Here is a 15,035-nt window from a genome sequence, read left to right on the forward strand (position 1 = left end):
GACGACTAGGTCATATGTATGTGTCTGTCATCGCAGAAAACAGGGTGTAGAGGGGGTACCTGATAAATCGGTGTATAAATGGGAAATGGCCTTTTTACATGACTTACACATACTTTGTACGTGCGATACTCCAAGTGATTTTGAATTTAAGTTTTAATTTCAAAATAAATATATATGTCTCAGAGCGACCGAAAACAGGAAATGTTATGTATTACAGAAAATAAAGACTAAACTGGGTTTTAGCTTTGCCTACATTCTAAAGGTTACAGTTAGTACAGTGGCATGATCAAGGTTCATCGCAGCCTTGACTTCCTAGTCTCAGATGATCCTTCAACTTCAGCCTCCCAAGTAAGTGGGACTATAGACATGCCCACCATGCCCGGCTAATTTTTTGATTATTTTTGTAGAGACAAGGTCTCACTGTGTTGCCCAGGCTGGTCTCAAACTCCTAGACTCAAACAATCCTCTTTCTTCAGCCTCCCAAAGGGTTAAGGTTACAGGCATGAGCCACCGCGCTCTTATTTTTTATGCAAATATTCTTCCTTCAGATATTCCGTCAGAGGCAAAAGAAACCCTAGAGGTGTGAGGGTGTCACCTGGAGAGGACATGGTTTGACATTTCCAAACATTTATGTGTTTTTTCTTTAAAATTCTAGGCAGTTTGTCAATATTTTCTAATATTGATATAGTAGCAGTGTTATGTATTTTCCTAGAATAGCTGCGTTGTTTATCTTGTAGCTTTGTATGCCCCTGTCACTGGGCTTCATGCCGCAGCTTGAGAAGCAGAAGCAGAAGAATTTGGTTCAGGTGTTTATTCATTTAGCAAAGACTCAGTGAAGACCTGCTTTATGCCAAACACTGTGCTGGTGATGCGGACACAGGCACCCATCCTCACAAACCAGTGGCAGCACAGACACAAAATATATTTACTCCGAGCTGTAAGTTCAGCAGTACCAATGCAGAGATACCAGTAAGGAGGATATAGTGATTAACTCCCTTGAGGTCAGATACAGAATCCTGAAATAGGCGTGTCTGAGCTGAATCTTAAAGGATCAAGTCTTTAAAGTAGTGTTACAGTAAGTCGTTTAAAGTGAAAAACGTAGGTCTCATACACACATGTAGGAAGCATATCAGAAATGCATTTGTTTGGTTTGTTCAGAGTCGGAGTCTCACTCTCTCGCCCAGGCTGGAGTGCAGTGGCACACTCACGGCCACCGCAGCCTCCACGTGCTGGGCTCAGGCGATCCTTCCACCTCAGCCTTCCAAGTAACTGGAACCATAGGGGCATGCCACCATGCCCGGCTAATTTTTTTTTATTTACTATAGAGACGAGGTCTTGAACCCCTGAGGCTCAGGCAGTCCTCTCACCTCCACCTCCCAAAGTCCTGGGATGACAAGTGTGAGCCACTGGGCCTGGTCCCTGGTCCTGCTTTAGCTCGGAAAATTGCTTCCTCTAATTCTTTTGGGCAGCGTGCTCCCAGACATGTGCTGTATCTGGTTGCAGGGTGAAGGAGTCCCTCTGTGTAGCTCCCCATTCTTGCTCTCTGTGAAGCCCTCTCCTGTACAGAACTGTCCTCGCTGCCTAGGCCTTACTGGGTTTCCAGCGTCATGTCCTCAGTCAGGGACACTACCAGGTTGTACCTGGATTCTTTCTCCCAGGGTCATGCCAAGAACCTCTCCATGACATACGCTGCGGCAGGAGGGTTCCCTGGTCTGTCTCCTGCCTCTCAGGGATCATGTCCATTGCCTGATGCCCAAAGCCTTGAAAATCACATATTTCTGCCCAGTTTTGTTATCACAGGTGGGAGGGTTCCTATGATTACCTTGGCCAGTTTTGAGCTAACTTTGCCATCCTGTTTTATCAGTTTTTCTTTCATTAACTTTGGTTTCTCCTACGTGCTTTGAACTCACTTTTCAATCAAACTGCTTCCTTCACTAATGAGTTAAATGTATTTCTGACGCCGGGCAGGGTGGCTCATGCCTGTAATCCCAGCACTTTGGGAGCCAGAGGCCAGAGGAGTGCCAGAGCCCAGGGGTTCCAGATTAGCCATGGTCTGGACATTGAAACATCCTGTTATATCAAAAGCCAATACCTCTGTGCACGTGTCAGCACCCTGTCAGATTGGGCCACCCCTCCTTCTGGCTGTGCTTCCACTAAACTAGTCCCTTCATGCAGACCCTCTGCAGACTCTCCCTTCTGCGTTGCTGTCCACTGACTCCTTCACAGTTTTCAAGACCCCTCTGCTTGTCCATAACTCTATCCGTGCTCACTGCAGACCCATTTTTGACTGGCCTGTTTCCCGAGTCAAGTACCGTCGTGACTAGCAGTTATGTCATAGATCATAGAATGTCAGAACTCTTAGATCAGTAAGAAATTCCCTTTCCTGTGGCAGGAGAATCACTTGAACCCAGGAGTTCAAGGCCAGGCTGGGCAACGTGGCAAGACCCTGTCTCTACAAACAAATAATAAAATAAAGTAAAAAGGGTTGCCAGGCGCGGTGGCTCAAGCCTGTAATCAATCCCAGCACTTTGGGAGGCCAAGGTGAGGGGATTGCCTTAACCTCCGGGTTCCAGCCCAGCCCCAGCAACTCGGCGAGACCTCGTCTCTACGATAAATCAAAAATTTAGTTGGCCGTGGCAGCATGTGCCTGTAGTTCCGGCCACTTGGAAGGCTGAGGCGGAAGGATCGCGGGAGCCCAGCAGGTCGGTGCTGGGGTGGCCCTGAGTATGCCACTGCACTCCAGCCTGGACGATGGACTGAGACTCCAACTCAAATAAATAAACTAAAAAGAATTTCCCATCTGTTTCCCTTCTTTTATGGATGTGAACTCTATGAGCCCAATGAGGTTATGGCCAACTCAAGTTCATACAAATTTAGTTGTAGGGTGTGTAGTAGGGCCGAGACATAGCATTGTTTCATGTACTTTTCTGCCTCTCACAATTAAAAACAGTTTTTGGTTGTAATTTTTGATGTGTGCCTTTGGCATTAGTTGTGTAAATATTTCATATGCCTGTCTTCCCAAATTAGACCGCAACCTACCAGTAGACATTCTTTCATTCGTATTTTAGTGCTTAGAAAAAATGCTGAATATATAAGTACACAGTGGATTATGGTATTTGATTAATAAACTTAAGTCCAAATAGACAAGATTATAAAATATATACTAATTTTCACTATTTGAAACAATGATGGTTGATTCCTCTCAACAGAGTAGTTAGGATTCAGTTGTGTCTCAGCTTTCAATTTTGCCGCTCATATATAAAATAAAATAACTTTAATTCAGTACCTTTATCTCCACTGAGTTTTTCAACCATAATATAAACTTTGTTCATTTTTTTTTTTTTTTTAATCAGAGTCGCCCAGGTTGGAGTACAGTGGCACGCTCACGGCCACCGTGGCCTCAACCTGCTGGACTCAGGTGATCCTTCCACCTCAGCCTTCCAAGTAGCTGGGATTACAGGTGCATACCCCCACACCTGGCTAATATTTTGGTTTATTGTAGGGACAAGGTCTCGCCATGTTGTCCAGCCTGGCCTCCGCCTCTCAAGTGCTAGAATGACAGGTGTGAGCCACCACACCTGGCCCCTTGTCACATGATTTACTAGCAGTCACAGAGGTCTAGATCTGTGCTGTCTGATACATTAACTACTAGTTGTTTAAAAGAGTGAAAGTTAAATACAATTTTAAATTCCATTTTCCCATGATACCATCAAATTTCAGGCAGCTAGTAGTTACTGTATTGGACAGCACCATTAAAGGGCATTTCCATCATCTCGGAAAATTCTAAGATTTCTTATATAATGATAAATTGTTTGGCCTACAAAAAAAGGAAACCAAAGATTTTTACAGACTTCACATTGGTGAGTCAACCATTCTGATAACCTGACGGCAACTCTAACATGTCAATAGTAATTATGTTGGTTGTCCTTTCTTGAAATGGGCATGTGTTTCATCATCCTTGATGGTGCAGACCTCCACAGTCAGGGGCACAGATAATCCACTGAAAAGTAAGTATATCTATATATCATAGGATCGCCTGAGCCCAGCAGGTCGAGGCTGTGGTGACTGTGAACATACTGCACTCCAGCCTGGGCGACAGAGTGAGACTCTGACTCAAAAAAAAAAGAGAGAAAACTATGTCAACTGCCCAGCACCTTACATGCCCATCCAGTGTGTTTGTTAAAAGTAAATTATGGCTCTCTCAAAAAAGAAAGGGCAGAAAAAAAGAGTCTTCTGAATGTTTTCCCTGCTCGTTAAAGGTACAGGAAGGTAGTATGAGGCCCCCCAAAAAGGGCAAGTTTCCTTCCAGAAGCCTCTAGAAGGAATACAGACCTCCTGACCCCTTGAGTTCAGACCTCTCCGGTCCCCTGAGAGGATAAATGTGTATTGTTTTAAGCCACTAAGTTTGTTATAGTAGCAGCGGGAAACAGATACAGACACTCATGGATATGCCAACTCTACGAAGCGTTTCTTAAGCACTTTGTACGTGACAGGCACCAAAATACTCATCATCACCATCAGCTCTGTTTTCTTCTTCTCTTCCGTGGCCGCTGTAGGGCTAGATCAGTCACTGCCTTCCTTGCGGGTAGACTCCTGAATCTGCTGGAATGCTTTCTGTTGCCAGTGAAATAATGGGAACATATGGGCTCCAGTAACTGGAAACCGCAGAGCTGGAAAGCGTCTCTCTGTGACTCCTGGCTCTGCTCTTTTTCTGTGGTCAGCATCATCCTTGGACCAGTGGCCCATCTCAAGATGGCTGCTGGGAGCAGCTGTGGCTCTGCGCTGTCACGGAATGAATCTGTATTAAAGTGACCAGGGAGACTGTCGTGTGTTGATCAGCTTAGAGCAGTCTGTAACTGGGGCTTGGAGTCAATCTCAGCCAAATTGCTTGCTTGCCTCCCTTAGCACAGAGAGAGGGCATTGGGATTGCCCTTAGAAAATGTGAGTGGTATCAGACAGGAGAAAGGACACATTGGTAGATAATCAAAAATCTGTGACAAGCAACAAAAAGATAAGTTATGATAATACCTTAAAGTGATAGCTATCAAAATGTTCTTAAATTGTGTGAGGCTTCAATAATAAAATCTATCATTTTAATTTATACGTATTATCAAAAGTTTTGAATTTATGTATCATTCAAAGGCAACTTCAAGAAAATCGTCTGAAAGTTCAGTCTTAGAAAGGGGCTCAGTGGCTCACGCCTATAATCCCAGCACTTTGGTAGACTGAGGTGAGAAGATTGCCTGAGCCCACAGGTTCGAGACCAGCCTGGGCAATCGGCAAGACCTCATCTCTACAGTAAATCAGAAAATTAGCTGGGCGTGGTGGTGCATGCCTGTAATTCCAGCTACTTGGTAGACTGAGGCAGAAGGATCACCTGAGCCCAGCAGGTCGAGTCTGTGGTGGCCATGAGTGTGCCACTGCACTCCAGCCTGAGTGACAGAGTGAGTCTCCAACTCAAGAAAAACGTATTAATTGAAATGGGATTGGAAGAATATATCATTTATACATTGGCAATGTAATTTTTTGAAATAGCTTTACGTAGTTTATCATAAATTGCCTTTAGCAAGTACTTTTGACTTTTATAATGTGCAAATGATATACAGCTGAAAGAACTGTAGTGCCTTAATATTCTTGATGATTTAGAGCACTGGGCTACATAGCAAAATCACCAGAAGCTCTAAAAAAAAAAAAACTCCCAGAGATTTGATTGTATTTCTCTGCAGTGGGGTCAGTGCATCTGTAATTGTATGAGCTTTTCCAGGTTATTTTTTATTTTATTTTTATTTTTGAGTCGGAGTCTCACTGTATTGCCCAGGCATGAGTGCAGTGGCGCGCTCACAGTTACCACAGCCTCAACCCACTGGGCTCAGGTGATCCTTCCGCCTCAGCCTTCCAAGTAGTTGGACCCACAGGCGTGCACCACCATGCCCAGCTAATTTTTTGATTTCTTGTAGAGACAAGGTTTCATCAAGTTGCCCAGGCTGGTCTCGAACCCCTGGACTCAGGCAATCCTCTCGCCTCGGCCCAAAGTGCTAGGATTAAGGGCTTGAACCGCTGCACCCAGCCTTTTTGTTATTTTTGTAGCAACGAAGTCTCACCAGGTCACCCAGGCTGGTCTTGAACCCCTGGGCCCAAGCAATCCTCTCGCCTCCACCTCCTAAAGTGCTGGGATTACAGGTGTGAGCCACCATACCAGGCTCCCAGGTCATTCTAATGAGCAGCCAAGGTTGGGAATCACTAACTTAAAGGATTTGGAATATCACACAAATAGGGTACAAATTAGTAACTTCAGAAAAAGAGATGGAATGTGTCCTGTACCAGACAAATGGTATAAATAAATGCTCATAATGGTGTCAGTATTATCAGAAAAAAAGTTAAGACTCATTTCTAAAAATGTGTTTAAGGGTGAGGTGTGATGGCACACGCCTTAGTCCCACCCGCTCAGGAGGCTGAGGAAGTAGTAGGATGACTTGAGCCAGGCCTTTGAGGCTGTGCTGCGTCATGATTGTGCCTGTGAATGGCCTCTGCCATCCAGCCTGGGCAACATAGTGAGACCCTGACTTTAAAAAAAAAAAAAAAAAAAGCCAACCTGGGCAACTTGGCGAGACCTCGTCTCTACAATAAATCTAAAACAAAAAATGAGCTGGGCGTGGTGGCACGTACCTCTAGCCCCAGTTCCTGGATGGCTGAGGCAGAAGGATCACCCGAGCCCATCTGGTCAAGGCTACGGTGGCCGTGACCGTGCTACTGCACTCCAGCCTGGGCAACAGAATGAGACAACAACTCAGAAAGTTTTTTGTTCATCTAATTCTAATGTCATGGGGAGGGGAGGAGCCTAGACCTTGACGACAGTGCTCAAGTGAAGAGGATGAATGTTTGTTGCATCGGAGGGGCTGAAGGGCCATGCTGCATTCAGAACAGTAGGGACCCAATCCGTGTCCGGGAAGTAAAAACTTACCTTTGAAGCATGCCAGGTGAAAAAATGCAGTATATGAGTTTGTCTTTCTTTCTCTTTAAAAATTTTTTTTTTTTTGTAGAGTTGCAGTCTCACTGTGTTGCCCAGGCTTGTCTTGAACTTCTGGAGTCAAACTGTCCTCCCGCCTCAGCCTCCCAACACGCTCGGATTACAGGCAGGCACTGCACCCAGCTTTTTTAGTTTTGTTTTGGTTTTTTTTGAGTCGGGGTCTCACTCTGTCTCCCGGGCTGTAGTATAGTGGGACAGTCACAGCTCACCACAACCTCGACCTCCTGGGCTGTAGCAATCCTTCCACCTCAGCCTCCTGAGTAGCTCGGACTACAAGCGTGTGCCACCATGCCTGCTAATTTTTTAATTTTTTTGTAAAGATGAGATCTGGCTTTGTGGCCCAGGTTGGTCTCAAATTCCTTGCCTCAGTATTCCTTCCACCTCAGCCTCCCAGAGTGCTGGGATTATAACTGTGAGCCACTGTGCCTGTTTGTTCTGTAAAGCCCTTTTTACATTCCAAAGCGGTTTCACATTCATTAACTTTTCTCATTTATACATTTCGAATTTTAACCGTACACACAGCCAGGAAAATCCTCTTAACCCCAGGCACAGAAGAAAAGCTAGAATGACATAGCAGCCTGGCAGTAATATTGGATCAAGTTAGCATGAAAAATAATATTTTTAAAAATATCACCTTTGGGCCCGGCTCAAATAAGTGGTGAAAAGATTCAGTAAATGGTGTTGGGACAGTGGGCTATCCATTTGGAAAGTAAAGCTACACGAAATAAGTTTCAGATGGATCAGAGGGTTAAATGCAGATACAATGAGAATTTAGAAGATTTACAATGAGAATTTGGGGGAATGAGAATTTGAGGGAATTTCCAAATGTTCTCCTGGGATGGGGAAAGCGTTAAGTAAACCCCAGATCCAGAAGTGGTGAAAGCATCTACTGTGAGAGGTAGTTCCCCGTGGACTTGAACTCTGATTTCAGATGGCTTGGGTTCATTTCTATTCCTGCTCTTTGGAGCTGTTTGATCTTGGAACTAAAAATATCCTATAAATCTCCAAAAAGATATTCCCTCAAGGAAATACATATGAAAACAATGAGCTGTCATTCTTTGCCTCTCAAATTGGCAGAACTTTTTTTTTTTGAGTCAGAGTCTCATTCTGTCACCCAGGCAAGAGTACAGGGGCACACTCACGGCCACCACAACCTTGATCTGCTAGGCTCAGGTGATCCTTTCACTTCAGCCTTCTACATGGCTGGAACCATAGGTGTGTGCCACCACACCCAGCTAATTTTTTAATTTAGTTTAGAAGCAAGATCTCGCCATGTTGCCCAGGCTGATCTCGAACCTATGGGCTCAGGCAGTCCTCTCACCTCCACCTCCCAAAGTGCTGAGATTACAAGCATGAGCCACCATGCCAGACTGCAAACTTTAAAAGAAGTGACGCCAGGTGCAGTGGCTCCAGCCTGTAATCCCAGCACTTTGGGAGGCAGAGATGAAAGGATTGTCCAAGCCCACGGGTTTGAGACCAAACTGGGCAACCTGGTGAGACCTTGTCTCTACAATAAATCAATAAAATATTAGCCGGGTGTACTGCACCCGGCCTGAGCTTTTACTTTGACTCAGCATTTTCTTTTCTAAATACATATCGTAGAGAAGTAATTACACATTTAAAAGTAAGTATGCACCAAGGCTCTTCCTGCAGTGTTGTTCAAAATAATTAAAACTGTAATATGCTAAATGCTAATCAATATGGGAATTAATCTTTTGGGAGTAAGTGAGGAAGAAAGATCCATTTGAAAATCAGCCGGGCTCGGTGGCTCAGCCTGTAATCCCGCGCCTTTGGGAGGCTGAGGTGAGTGGATTGCCTGAACCCGCGGGATCGAGACCCGCCTGGGCAACTTGGCGAGACCTCATCTCTACAATAAATCAAAAAATTAGCCGGTCGTGGTAGCGCACGCCTGTAATTCCAGCTACTCGGAAGGCTGAGGTGGAAGGATCGCCGGAGCCCAGCAGGCGAGGCCATGGCTGGGAGCGGCCACTGCACTCCAGTCTGGGTGATAGAGTGAGACTCCAACTCAAAAAAAAAAAAAAGAAAAAGAAAATCTATGGGGTCTGTAGTTTTGCTGTGAAAAGCTACTAGAGATGGTTTTAGAGAATATTTTCCCTAAAAATTGTTAGTGTTTTGTTCCAAGTCGCAATTGTAATTCATATCTAATTGTAATCCTGTGACAATTTTTTGAATGTCTTTCTTCTGGGCTCAAGTGATCCTTCCGCCTCAGCCTTCCAAGTAACTGGACCTACAGGCACGCACCACCGTGCCTGGCTAATTTTTTTGATTTATTACAGAGACGAGTTCTTACCAATTGCCCAGGCTGATCTCGAACCCCTGGACTCAGGCAGTCCTCTCGCCTGGGCCTCCCAAAGTCCTGGGATGACAGGCTTGAGCCACCATGCCCAGCCTTGACTATCTTCCTATAAACAAACTTTATATCTACTTGTTTGCAGAATGGAAACAGACTGCAACCCCATGGAGCTGAGCAGTATGGCAGGGTTTGAAGAAGGTTCCGAGCTGAATGGTTTTGAAGGCGCTGACATGAAAGACATGAGGCTGGAAGCCGAGGCCGTTGTCAACGACGTGCTCTTTGCTGTCAACAGCATGTTTGTCTCCAAAAGCCTGCGCTGCGCAGACGATGTGGCCTACATTAATGTGGAAACCAAGGAGAGGAACAGATACTGCCTGGAGCTCACTGAAGCAGGGCTTAAGGTGATGCACTCCTCTTTTTAGAAGAAAAGAAAATATGTCTTTACCACTTTACCAGAAGGAGGGGCGAGGGTGGAGGGCAAGGGTATTCGATGAGAACTGCACACCCCGCAGCTTCCAAACTTTTTAAGGAAAACGTTTTTCCTAGGAACTTTTATTAGTTTTAAAGTCTTTTGATCAACATGGGGAAACTCAATTCTTTTTTTTTTTCTTTTGAGTTGGAGTCTCACTGTGTCACCCAGGCTGGAGTGCAGTGGACAACTTGAGTGTGCACCACCATGTCCAGCTAATTTTTTTTTTTATTTATTGTAGAAATAAAGTCTCACCAAGTTTCCCAGGCTGCTCTCAAACCCCTGGGCTCAGGCAATCCTCTTGCCTCCACCTCCCAGAGTGCTGGAATTACAGGCGTGAGCCACCATGCCCAGCTTAGAAATAGATCTTAAAAGTAGACATAAGCCGGGCTCTGTGGCTCAGCCTGTACTCCCATGCTTTGGGAAACTGAGGTGAGTGGATTGCCTAAGCCCGCAGGTTCGAGACCTGCCTGGGCAACTTGGCGAGACCTCATCTCTACAATAAATCAAAAAATTAGCCGGGCATGGTAGCACGCACCTGTAGTTCCAGCTACTCGGAAGGCTGAGGCAGAAGGATCGCTGGAGCCCAGCAGGTCGGGGCTGCGGTAGCCAGGATCATGCCACTGCACTCCAGTCTGGAGACTCCAACTCAAAAAAAAACAGAGATAACGCTGGGCAAGACTGGCTCATCCTACAATCCCAGCACTTTGGGAGAGGGGAGGCCTAGGAGCTCGAGGGAGGATTGCTTGAGTTTGAGACTAGCCTGGGCAACATAGTGAGACCTTATCTTTACAAAAAAATTTAAAAATTAGCCGAGAGTGGTGGCAAGTGCTTGTAGTACCAGCTACTTGGTAGACTGAGGCAGAAGGATCATCTGAGCCCAGGAGATCAATGCTGCAGTGAGCCTTGATCATGCCACCGCACTCCAGCCTGGGCAACAGAGTGAGACCCCCAACTAAAAAAAGAAAAAGAAAAGTAGAGATAAATGACCCCAGGTTAATTAATTCTGTCTTGCGTTGGTTAATTCTAAGATGACTATAGTGCAGTAGGAGTTTAGATCAGAGTTGGTCTTAAATATGAGTTGGGGTGATATGCCAGTCCACCCCTCAGAGGCCCTGCTTCTTGTTCCTTTTTTCTTTTTTTTTTTGAGTTGGAGTCTCATTCTGTCGACCAAGCTGGAGTGCAGTGGCATGCTCACAGCCACCACAGGCTCAACCTACTGGGCTCAGGTGATCCTCCCGCCTCAGCCTTCCAAGTAGCTGGAACTACAGGCATGCACCACCACGCCCAGCTAATTTTTTGATTTATTGTAGAGATGCGGTCTCGCCAAGTTGCCCAGGCGGGTCTCGAACCCATGGATTCAGGCAATCCTCTCACCTCGGCCTTCCAAGGTTCTGGCATGAGCCACCACAACCAGCCAAGGCTCTGCTTTTTTATCTATGACCTGGCGATTAGTTATCTGGAAACAATTTGGGAGATAATTATATAAATAAATGACATGGAAAAATCTGGATCAGTTCTAAAACCTGGTAGGTAGTAGGTGCTCACATATTTATTTTTCTGTCTGATTCAGCTTAACATTTATTGAGCAGCTACCCTGTGTCAGCAGTTGCGTATCCACCCATGAATAACACATGATCCGAGTCCCACCAGGAAAACCCCAGTCTAGCAGGAATAAGAGGAATGCAGAGACTCTGCTCCTTTCTGGAGAGTGCCGTGTATACGTATGCTGGTGAACCTTCATAAATCTTAGAATCTTATCAGAGAGAAAAGTTTTAGCTATGTTTACAGACAAAAAACACATGTCACTTCTCGGCCTTTTTCTCTGAAGTCAAGTGTAGTATCTGTTCTGCCAGTTTGATGTCTGATCCATCCTCGAGGGCAGCATATTAAATGGATTTTTGGAGCAGCAAAATGGGACAGGAGCTTGCTCTGCTTACTTGCCACGTCTGCCTGGTATTGTAGTACCTCCCGCATGGGACACTCCTCCCAAGGAAAAGACAAAACAGTACCGTTCCCCTTTATCTCAGAGCCGAGCATCTGTTCTCTGTCTGATAAATAATGTCTTATCATGCATAATGTAATTAAAAAGCTAAAGTCATTAAAACTAATTATTAATGAAAGTTATTAAAACGAGTGCACTAATTATTAAACCTAAATTTCTAGCAATAACTTCTAGAATTCTATTTATAAAAGGCGTGCAAACCAAATAAGTAATAAAAATATGAACTAATCACATTAGCTATTATAGAACCTTAATATAGTGGACCCACAAAATATGGTAAAGAATAGATGCATGTTTTGGAATATGAAAATGAAATACTGTTTTGTGTAGCTTTTACAATTCCTTCTCCGAATTTCTTTTAGGATTAATAGTAGGTAAATCAAATCTCTTAAATATTGAAAAAAGAATTCCATAAGGGAGCGTATTGCTGGTGTTGTTTCTGTGTTCTATGTTATATATTATATGTTGCTTAAATATTAAGATTGTATGAAAAATGTATATATTCTGATTTTGATTTGAGAAGTCGTGTCATTAGACAATTACCCTTGTAAACACCTGGTTTTCACTTTCTGTACCAAGGTGAAACTAACTAATTCACTGTTGCATTTCTCCTGTAGGTGGTAGGTTATGCTTTTGACCAGGTAAATGATCATTTACAGACTCCCTACCACGAAACAGTCTACTCCTTGTTGGATACGCTCAGCCCTGCCTACCGGGAAGCGTTTGGAAATGCACTCCTCCAAAGACTGGAAGCTTTGAAAAGGGATGGACAGTCATGACTCAGCTTTGTCCTCTGAGAGGGGCTGGTGCTGGTCCAGAGTGTTGACATAAGGCGTGAAATTCTTGCATATGGTCATAGAAAACACATCTTTGGTTTTGTCTTTATCATAGGCTCCAAATTTAGGCTTTTGACTTCAGAGATTTTTGAGTAATGAATTGTCTTAGTTTCTGATTGACTAAAGGAATTCGAGGCCGTTGCTGTGACACCATTGTCAAGACATTCACATTTCTTCATATAATATCTCTGCATTTCAAACCCTAATCAGTATTTCATTCTCTTACTACAGGGCTTTGATGCTGCCAGCACTCTCTTTCACATAGAAAATTCTAGATTTGCACAGTAATATAGGAATTAGAATTACCTGACTGTACACTTTGATTCAGCCTACTAAATCCAGGGGTTCAATACTAGCTTGGACTGACTTTGTAGGAATTATTTTGCTACTAGCCTTATTGGAAACAAATTATCAACTAGTTTCCCCTGCACAAATTTTAAAATTACTGCTTCACTTAATCTATTTATATTGCTAATATGAATTGATAAAGATGAATAATTATATATTGCTTAACTAGTATTAAATGAAAAACAGGAACTGAAGTAGTTCTGTGTCCCATGTTTGCAACAGCCAGCCAACTAAGAGAGGACAAGCCGTTAGCAAATGAATGTAATAATTACTCATTTCTAAGGTCTCTAAGCACATAAGCAAATCCAGGAACACACTCCATTCTTTCTCTTAACAAAAAGCATCTCCGGTGTGGGTGATTTAAAAGAAGGAAGATTCTGGTTCCCTAGAAGATGATATTTTGGCCTGTGTTGATTCTTATTCTGAATGTTTGTTTACATGATGTATAGTATATATTCAGAAAGTATTTTTGCTTCAGCGTTTGCTTTCTATAATGTAGTGCTTTGGTATTTCCATGGCACCCACCTTCCCCAACAGATGTACAGTGTTCCGTCTCCGTGCTCAATCTACAATGTCATGTGAGTGCATTGTGTGGGTTTGAAACCAAAGGACGAATGAAGCATTCAGAGACTTAATATTTGCAAAAGGGATACTCTGTATTTTCTATTTTATTACAGGTACTGATATTTGTAAACTCAATAAACTGTACCATGCTGCTGCATGTTTTCAAGGACATGTTGAACAATAAGGATTGGGGAGTTGTTTTTTAATGGTCACCTAAAGCAGCTGCTGTAGAAATGTGGAACTAAAATTCTCCATCTCAACACACCCTCATAAATGTGTCATTTGCAGGGTTTTTTTAAATCGCTATTTTAAAAGCAGGTACTTTTAGGCTCTGAAGATCACGTGGACCAGAGCCACTTAAAGTTCATTCGCATCACAGTTCATTGTCAAACTCCATTGGATGCTTTGTTCGATGATGTGTGTTCATTTTTCAGCTTTGTGTTCAGATGCTTAAGTGAGCAATGAAGTCTAACTCCAGGTTGAACTTTCTCATGCTTAATCTCAGGCTAAATGTAAATGATATTTGTAAAGTTTGAAAAAAGTTCTGTTTACTCACTTCGAGTTAAGTATGAAGAAAAGTGATTGTATGTTTAAAAATTGAAATTGTTCATTTTGTGATAAATGACTGATTGATTCCGAGAGCTTCTGTTTCCATTTTTTAATTCTGCGTTGTTACATTTTGATTTGAAGTGAGTGAGTGAGTGAGTTTCTCTGTGCTACTGTGAAAGAGAAGACGAGAGGACATTATTAAAACGACACAGCTCTCTTTGACAGCCTAGATATTAAAACCTCCATTTTAATCTACACTGTTTAAAGAACTTAACCAGATAAATTAAGCCTTGATTTCACTTCTAAAGGAAAAAGTGAGGGGGAGGGGAGCACACGAAATAGATAACTCTTACAAATCGAGAAGAAAAAGAGAACAATGGGCAAATTATATGATCAACTAAAAACAATAGGGTGATTTCACCTAATAATTTTGTGATTTCTCTTATTTAGATTCAATACCTGTAAGGATGTAGTGAGGGGTGCTCTCCCATTCTCTCGGAAGAGATATTGGTGAAACCTTTCTGGAAATATTGGTAATAGAGCCTTCACAATGTTTACAACTTCTGAACTGGCAGTACTCTAGAACTGAGCCTTGGGAAATGATTCAGCAAAAGATAACTACAAGGGACGTTCCCTTCCTGTACTGAACAGTTAAGAGGGCTCTGAAGAGGGGTGAGGTTATGCGCCATCCCTTTGATGGAAAAACGTGCAAGCATTAAAGATCCTGGAAAAACAACAGGGGAAAATTGTTGCGTGAAAAGAGACAAAACTATAAATACCGTATTTTGACAATAACTGCATATGTAACAAGGAAAAACAAAATGAGATCGTGTTAACAGTCACCATCACTAGGTGATAAGATAGGTCATTTTTATTTCTCCTTTCTCGTATGTTCTACATTCGCTTGTATGTGCTCATTAGGA

General features: G+C 43.3%; 1 protein-coding gene across 1 annotated transcript; it reads left to right on the plus strand.

The window, feature by feature from the left end:
• Window positions 1-286: 286 nt before the first annotated feature.
• On the plus strand, window positions 287-14,202 carry GSKIP (GSK3B interacting protein). The gene is made up of 3 exons (XM_008048758.2): window positions 287-291; window positions 9,484-9,742; window positions 12,433-14,202. Exons 2-3 carry the CDS (start codon window positions 9,485-9,487, stop codon window positions 12,592-12,594), a joined length of 420 nt encoding a protein of 139 aa, XP_008046949.1. The 5' UTR covers window positions 287-291; window position 9,484; the 3' UTR covers window positions 12,595-14,202.
• The last annotated feature ends 833 nt before the right edge of the window (window positions 14,203-15,035 follow it).

Source organism: Carlito syrichta, unplaced genomic scaffold, assembly GCF_000164805.1.
Source record: "Carlito syrichta isolate Samal-C Ts95f unplaced genomic scaffold, Tarsius_syrichta-2.0.1 Scaffold126596, whole genome shotgun sequence".
In the NCBI taxonomy this organism is placed as follows: domain Eukaryota; kingdom Metazoa; phylum Chordata; class Mammalia; order Primates; family Tarsiidae; genus Carlito; species Carlito syrichta.

Coding starts and splice junctions, on each gene's coding strand:
- GSKIP (XM_008048758.2), top strand. CDS start 9,485: ATGGAAACAGACTGCAACCCCATGGAGCTGAGCAGTATGGCAGGGTTT. Junction 9,743..12,432: donor TCACTGAAGCAGGGCTTAAG/GTGATGCACTCC, acceptor TTTCTCCTGTAG/GTGGTAGGTTATGCTTTTGA.